This window comes from Salvelinus namaycush, chromosome 33 (assembly GCF_016432855.1).
Source record: "Salvelinus namaycush isolate Seneca chromosome 33, SaNama_1.0, whole genome shotgun sequence".
Lineage (NCBI taxonomy): Eukaryota > Metazoa > Chordata > Actinopteri > Salmoniformes > Salmonidae > Salvelinus > Salvelinus namaycush.
Genome location: NC_052339.1, coordinates 2,634,896 through 2,643,059, shown reverse-complemented (window position 1 = coordinate 2,643,059; position 8,164 = coordinate 2,634,896). Strand labels below are relative to the sequence as shown.

At 43.3% G+C, this 8,164-nt stretch overlaps 1 protein-coding gene across 1 annotated transcript; it reads left to right on the top strand.

The window, feature by feature from the left end:
- Positions 1 to 3,754: 3,754 nt before the first annotated feature.
- LOC120027819 (transcription factor Sox-17-alpha-A-like) lies at positions 3,755 to 6,119 on the top strand. Its single transcript, XM_038972866.1, has 2 exons — positions 3,755 to 4,217; positions 4,743 to 6,119. The coding sequence occupies exons 1-2, from the start codon at positions 3,920 to 3,922 to the stop codon at positions 5,630 to 5,632; spliced, it is 1,188 nt and encodes a 395-aa protein (XP_038828794.1). The 5' UTR covers positions 3,755 to 3,919; the 3' UTR covers positions 5,633 to 6,119.
- The last annotated feature ends 2,045 nt before the right edge of the window (positions 6,120 to 8,164 follow it).

Sequence of the window (8,164 nt, the reverse complement as noted above, 5' to 3'; positions counted from 1 at the left end):
ATGTGGAAATCAAATGTTGTCAGGTGTAGTTTCATGGCATCACATGTTGAAATGTTGCATCCCCATGTCATCACATTTATTTCACGAGGTCATGTTTTCACGTGCTCAAATGTTTTCACGTGTAGTTTCATATGATGCTTTTACATGGTCACATATTATCACATTAGCTTCACATAAGATCACATGTGATCACATTAGCTCACATGTGAAATTAATATGATTTTTACATAAGGGATACAGACACACACACACACACACACACACACACACACACACACACACACACACACACACACACACACACACACACACACACACACACACACACACACACACACACACACACACACACACACACACACACACACTCAAACTTGTGCGGTTTCAGTCCAGTCTCATGGGACTAGAGGGAGAAAACCGTATCAGGTCATCAGTGGTAAAATAGATGATGACAGTATTATAGCACCAGATCCTGCCCAGCACTGGGCTGGGACAGAGCAAGACCCCTCTAACCCCCCCCCCCCCCCCCCCCCCCCCCCCCCCCCCCCCCCCCCCCCCCAGTACGCTCTGGAGCCTCTGCTAGCATCGGGACGGGACACGATGGGGTTGTATAAGCATCTCTCATATTTCTGTCAGCCCTCTTTGACCTGCGAGAGGAAAAGCTAAAGCCTGACATGTTGTATCTGACTGTATATACACAGCGTGATGGGAACGGCCTGCGGACAGACGAAGAAAAGACAGAGCTGACAGGTTAAGCCCTGCCGACACTGATAAGGACCCCTGCAGTCTCTGGCTGGTGTTTGTGTTCCTGACCACTATGGACACGGCTTGGATCTCGACTGCTTATTAAAACATTCAAATGGTGTTAGGTGTGTGGGTGCACTAATACTCTGCATGGCTATTTGGCTGCAGCTGATTCAATCAACAGTAGGTCTCTCACCTCTCCTTGTTCTCCTGTCTTATCTAGGCCGATGACTCAGTACCGGCTTGTAGACACTACAAGGGGCCAGGTATAGTGTTCTAACACAAACATTTTGTGAGCAGTGGAAAGATGGTCATATCTGGGTTAACTAAAAATAAGTGGTTTTCTGACATTTTAAATACTTATTTTATTGTCATCTTCAAAACATTGTACTTCTTTTATTCCTACATTTTTTATGCAGATCTTTTTTTCTTCTATGACTAAGTTTATACACTTTCTCACTCTAGGCCTATGTCTCATTCACACATATTGCTTTTGTGGAGGAGAGTGTTGTGAACTTGTCCAGGACCTGTGACAGAGTTCACCTGCAAAAGGCCATTAGAAAGACTTTGGTGTATTAGTGACCCCTTGCTGGTACTGTGCCAGTACATGAAGCACTCACATCTGTAGCCATGAAATGCTTTGAAAGGCCGGTCATGGCTCACATCAACACCATTATCCCAGAAACCCTAGACCCATTTCAATTTGCATACCGCACCAACAGATCCACAGATGATGCAATCTCTATTGCACTCCACACTGCCCTTTCACACCTGGACAAAAGGAACACCTATGTGAGAATGCTATTCATTGACTACAGCCCAGCGTTCAACACTATAGTGCCCTCAAAGCTCATCAATAAGCTAAAGACCCTGATACTAACACCTCCCTCTGCAACTGGATCCTGGACTTCCTGATGGGCCGCCCCCAGGCGGTAAGGGTAGGTAACAACACATCCGCCACGCTGATCCTCAACAAGGGGGCCCCTCAGGGGTGCGTGCTCAGTCCCCTCCTATACTCCCTGTTCACTTATTACTGCACTGCCAGGCACGACTCCAACACCATAATTAAGTTTGCTGATGACACAACAGTGGTAGGCCTGATCACCGACAACGATGAGACAGCCTATAGGGAGGAGGTCAGAGACCTGACCGTGTGGTGCAAGGACAACAACCTCTCCCTCAACGTGATCAAGACAAAGGAGATGATTGTGGACTACAGGAGAGGAGGAACGAGGATGCCCCCATTCTCATCAACGGGGCTGTAGTGGAGCAGGTTGAGAGCTTCATGTTCCTTGGCATCCACATCATCAACAAACTAACATGGTCCAAGCACACCAAGATAGTCGTGAAGAGGGCACGACAAAACGTATTCCCCGTCAGGAGACTGAAAAAACTTGCATGGGTCCTCAGATCCTCAAAAGGTTTTACAGCTGCACCATCGAGAGCATCCTGACGGGTTGCATCACTGCCTGGTGTGGCAACTGCTTGGCCTCCGACCTCAAGGCACTACAGAGGGTAGTGCGTACGGCCCAGTATATCACCGTGGCCAAGCTTCCTGCCATCCAGGACTTCTATTCCAGGCGGTGTCAGAATAAGACCCTAAAAATTGTCAAAGACTCCAGCCACCCTAGTCATAGACTGTTCTCTTTACTACCTCACGGCAAGCGGTACCGGAGCGCCAAGTCTAGGTCCAAGAGGCTTCTAAACAGCTTCTACCCCCAAGCCATAAGACTCCTGAACAGCTAATCAAATGGCTACCCAGACTATTTGCACTGCCCCCCCTTCCTTTACGCTGCTGCTACTCTCTGTTATTATTTATGCATAGTCACTTTAATAACTCTACCTTCATGTACATATTACCTCAATTACCTCGAGACCGCACATTGACTCTGTACCGGTACGCCCTGTGTATTGCCCCTCTATTGTTATTTACTGCCGCTCTATTATTATTTGTTATTCTTATCTCATACTTTTTTTAAAGTTATTTTCTAGATACTGCATTGTTGGTTTAGGGCTTGCAGTAAGCATATCACTGTAAGGTGTAGACCTGTTGTATTCAGCGCATGTGACAAATAACATTTTATTTTATTTAATTTGCTCGGTCTTGAAGAGTGAGAACCAATTTTCACCACTATAGACGGCCCTTGTGTCCCCTAGCTGTGGCCCCGGTCCGGCGCTTCTCTTCAGACAACAAAGGCCGATAAATGGGTGTTTATTTCATCTCGACTGTTTGCAAATGTGTCCCCATCTAAGAATTTTTATGAACGCTTTTTGTTATTAACATGATTTATATCAAGCCTCAGTCAATTTCTGTGAACGCTGGCAGACCATCAAATGATGCGTAAATCTGCGCTTTAGAACTTCCAGTTACCAAATCCATCATCCCAATAGGCCTACAAATGAGATAGTCCATGTGTATTAGGTTTACATCTGAATAACAGTGAGAATAAAATATACTTTAAGGCAGAGTTAAAACTTAGAGGTGGGAAGTGATATAAAAATATCTAAAACTGGAAAATAAGATTTGAAAGTGATGGTGCATGAGCAATGGAGAACGTCTCTCACCAAAGCAGCATTTTAGTTGAATTCAAACGTTTGTGTGCATTAACGTTGACTTTTTCGAATATTAATTATTTGATATTTGCTAAATTTGATAGACTGTAGGACAAATTATTTTCCCATATCCTTTTAGAATGATGTATCCCAAATTATTTTGTGGTGTTTATTTCACGAACGCAATATGTTCTAATTTAATCATAACTCCAAAATGCACAATAGCAATATTCCGTCTGTTTAATCTTGAACTGTGTTTGGGCACCTAATGTGTTGCTTGTATTATGCATAGATGACAGTGCTTGTCTCCATGGGTGGTATCGCGCTCCCAATAAGGCTGGAAGGCGGTTACTTCAAACTTTTTGCGCCTCAGGGGTGGGCACTCCCACCTTTATGTTGATTGGTTGCCTGTGCTCTTATAGTATCCCCCTCAGGGTAAAATAGTCAGCTCTAGTTTAGTCAGCTCCTGGCTATTATCTAACAGTGACGGATATTTCCCATTCAGTTTGGAATCGTTACTCTTGCGTTAACATTCATTTTTATATCTGTACAGCTAGGGGCACTTCTGTTTTTTTGTGTTTTTTTTGTGCGAGTTGCTGCGGTTGGTGTCGATAGAACAGAGATGAGTAGTCCGGATGCGGGTTACGCCAGTGACGATCAGACCCAGCCTAGGTGCGCGATGTCAGTCATGATGCCTGGAATGGGACACTGTCAGTGGGCAGACCCCCTGAGCCCTCTCGGGGACACCAAAGTGAAGAGCGAGTCGTGCGCTACCAGCTCCGGGAACCAGAACCGTGGAAAGACTGAGCCGCGGATCCGGAGACCCATGAATGCGTTCATGGTGTGGGCAAAGGATGAGCGCAAACGACTGGCACAACAAAATCCTGACCTGCACAATGCGGAGTTGAGCAAAATGTTGGGTAAGACAATACAATTATAAAGTAGGCTTAATTGATTATGTGAGCCTGTTACTTCCATGATATTTATAAAGACCAATGTGTATTTCTTTAATATATATATATTTTTTATATATACATGACGAAATCCTTAGTGAATTATTGTTATTTTAAACAGTGTGTTGTTGTCACGTGAAAGCATAATGAATTTATTTTACAATAAATATGATAAATATTATTGTAGCCTACGTCAATGATTTTGGTTTGTAGTATTTGTGTAGTGACACATTTTCATGAAAAAGCACATTATGGAAACTATCTGCCCTTACTTTGGCCATTCAAATATAGAGTAAGTAACTAATCTAATTTCCAAATGAACTAATTACAACGATTACTGCTTTTGATCAATAATAATAGTAATGTTATCATGTTATGAAATCAGTGTTCTCCTGTTGTTACTAAATTGGCAATTAGCTATTTTGGAACACCACCAGTCTGCATGCCTGATGCCGCCATATGACTCATATGAGCTCTGTTCTTGATCTGTAGGGAAGTCGTGGAAAGCCCTTCCTGTGTCCGAGAAGCGCCCCTTTGTAGAGGAGGCTGAAAGGCTCCGGGTCCAGCACATGCAGGACCACCCCAACTACAAATACCGACCCCGGCGGAGGAAGCAGGTGAAGAGGATTAAGCGTCTGGACTCAGGGTTCCTGGTTCATGGTGTGTCCGACCACCAGAGCACCTCCCTGGGTGGGGACGGCCGAGTGTGTATGGAGGGCCTGGGGCTGGGTTACCACCACGAGCATGGCTACCAGGTGTCGACTCAGTCCCTCGGCCACTACCGCGACGCCCAGGCCCTCGGGGGGGCTTCCTACGAACCCTACAGCCTGCCCACCCCCGACACCTCCCCACTAGATGCCGTGGAATCAGACTCCATGTTCTTCTCCGGCCACTCTCAGGAGGAGTGCCACATGATGCCTGCGTACGCCTACCACTCCCAGGGGGCAGAGTACACACCTCAGGACCCTCACTCCAACCAGCACGCCAACCACATTCTCCACAGACACCTCTCCTCCCCCACTGAGCAGCAGCAAGGCCACCAGGCTGGCCCCATGCCCCCCTCCTTCAACCAATTGGCTATGTACTACAGCCAGCATTGTAGCCCCAGTCACCCCAAGCGACACCCAGGACATGGGACAGGACAGCGCTCCCCTCCCCCAGACTCCCACCCAGCAGACCAGGTGGAGCAGATGCATCCATCAGAGCTGATAGGTGAGGTGGACCGGAGTGAGTTTGAACAGTACCTGAGCTCCTCCAGACCTGGGGACATGACAGGCCTGTCGTATGGGGCACATGAGGCCAACATGCAGGGACCTGAGAGCCTGATATCCTCTGTGCTCTCTGATGCCAGCACAGTGTTCTACTGTAACTACACCTCCTAACCTCCTGGTCCTCCCTGTCTCTATCTACTACTGAAGCTATTACAGCACATAACCTGACCTCAAATGTCTCTTTCTGTCTCCTGTCACTATTTCTGTCTTCTCTCTTTCTCTCTCTCTTTCTCTCTCTCTCTCTCTCCCTCCCTGTCTCCGTTTCTCTCTATGTCTTTCTCTTTCATTCTGTTACAATTGAAGGCCAGTGGGAACAGTGGGATCTCTTTAATTTGAGGGTTCAAATTCAGTATGTTATTTTCTTTTTGTGTGAAGGGCGTTCAATGTGTATCACTGTATGAGCTAAGAAGCCATAGTATGACATCTGAATTGTAATGATGACTGTTCACACATTGGTTTGTATTTTCTTTTTGTTCTGAAGAGGAACATAAATACATTTTCTGATAATAAATAATGTACAGTTACTATTTGAACGTTTTATGTATAGCTGTTTTATACTTTTACACTTTTGAAAAATAAAGTTTTGAACCAAAATCTATGTTCCTTTACTGTTTTATGTTTTTGAATTACTTTACCCTACCTTTTCGTTGTTGAAATACAGCATTACACCAATTATTATATCAATGCACCTTGGTAATAAGTAACCATATAGTTATTAATACAATGTTTTCATTGTTTATTTGAATCAATGTTAACATCAGTTGAAGTGGTTATAGACCATTTAGCCTACACTTGTGTTTTATGTTATTAATAATCAAATTTGTTGAAACCGTTTTTTTATCCATAAGATAGATCACTTATTCCTATACTGTATAGACATTAGTGCTAGCCTAGATTAATTTCACAACAATATTAGGACCATGTATCTGATCATTTTTACATTTAACAAATCCTCCACAGGCCTACAATTCACAGCCATCTGCTCACATTTGATAGACAATACATATTATATTTGAATGCTTTGTATATTCTCAAGAAAACACATACATGGTGAATAAACTGATGGTCGCGTTGTGGAACATTGTGGAACGGCTCACCGGGCAACCGAGTTAGTCCACAGTGGAAGGCTCTGGTCCGGCTTCCTGCCCCGGTTAGAATAGCGGTGATCTCAGGGTTTGACTTACAAATGACGCCTTGTTTTCGCAGCATGGAAGCACAGTTTATGTCCCGGATATCCTGTCTCTAAATGATTTAGTCTCCCCTGACTAATGGCAGAGACAATTCAATATTTGTGTATTTATTACACCTATGCTAAATAATGGAGAGTCGTACAATAGGACTAAACATATTTATACAAATATATATTTTTTATAGCCAAATAAGAGGTATACTGTGTGTTTTTCATAGCATGGATTAATTCAGAAAACAGATAAAGTATATGGACATTTGATGTGGAATGGATGAGGAAGGTGTTAAGCACATCAAGACAACGATTCCTATATATTTATAGTTGTGTGTACCATTTTATAAATAAAGATGTTCCTTTTGAAAGGACGAGGTTCTTCTTCGAGGTGTCAAGCACCCTGACCCCAGAATCCATTTTTAGTACTTCAGAGGAAGCATTTTCCAGAGGCGTATATTCCTCCACTTTGTTCATGTCCAGTGTTTTGACATTTCTCCTATGTAACACAAGCAGAGGTTGGATCTCAAGGTAAATATTCCCTGTCCTTCCCACGGACATAATGATGATGTCATTTTAGAGATTGGAAATATTCAAGAAAAATAAAAGGTGCATTATAATTCTACAGATTAATCATATCCTAGTTTGGGGAAATTGCTCTGTCCAGTCCAATTTAATTAATCTCAATGTATGGTATTTTTTTCTCACATAAAACACGCAAGATGGTCATTAATCGAGCATTGCATATGACTGGGATTATTTTCTGTTTATTGTATTGTTGTAACATAAGGTAATCCCCTAACCACCCCAAACGCAGATAGGCTTCCCGCTTCCACCCCTAAAGAAACATGCCCTACAGATGAAACATTTGCACCCCCACCCCCAACCTGGACTCAGGGGTAGACGTAACTTAGTAAGTACAAATCCGGGACACCCCAATAAGTGTAATATGTTATGTTTCATATGGTATGTATTAATTTGTGGATGTCCATCATCCATTTCGTATATGTTACGAATAAAAAATTTTATGAAATGTTACGAATTGCAATTTGGACAAAATGTAACGAATTCGCAAAATGTATGATATGTTACAAATTCCAATTTGTTGTTGCTAAGGTTAGCTAAATGACTAGGTGGCTAACTATAGCTAGGTAGCTAATGTTAGCTAGGCTAGGGGTTAGGGGTGAAGGTTAGTGTTAAGGTTAGGGTTAGGGTTAAGGTTGGGATCAGGAGTTAGGTTAAAAGTTGCAAAGTAGCCAAAAAAGTAGTAAGTAGTTGCAAAGTTGCTAATTAGCTAAAATTGTCTGTGATGAGATTCGTACAAAAGACCTTTTGGGTTGCTAGACGTTCACGTTATACGCCCACCCTTCCACCCCGACCAATCACCCTACTTTTGTTTTTGCCCTAACCATTTGACGAGTACAATCACATACTGTATGTTTCATCATTGTTGACTGGTCCCT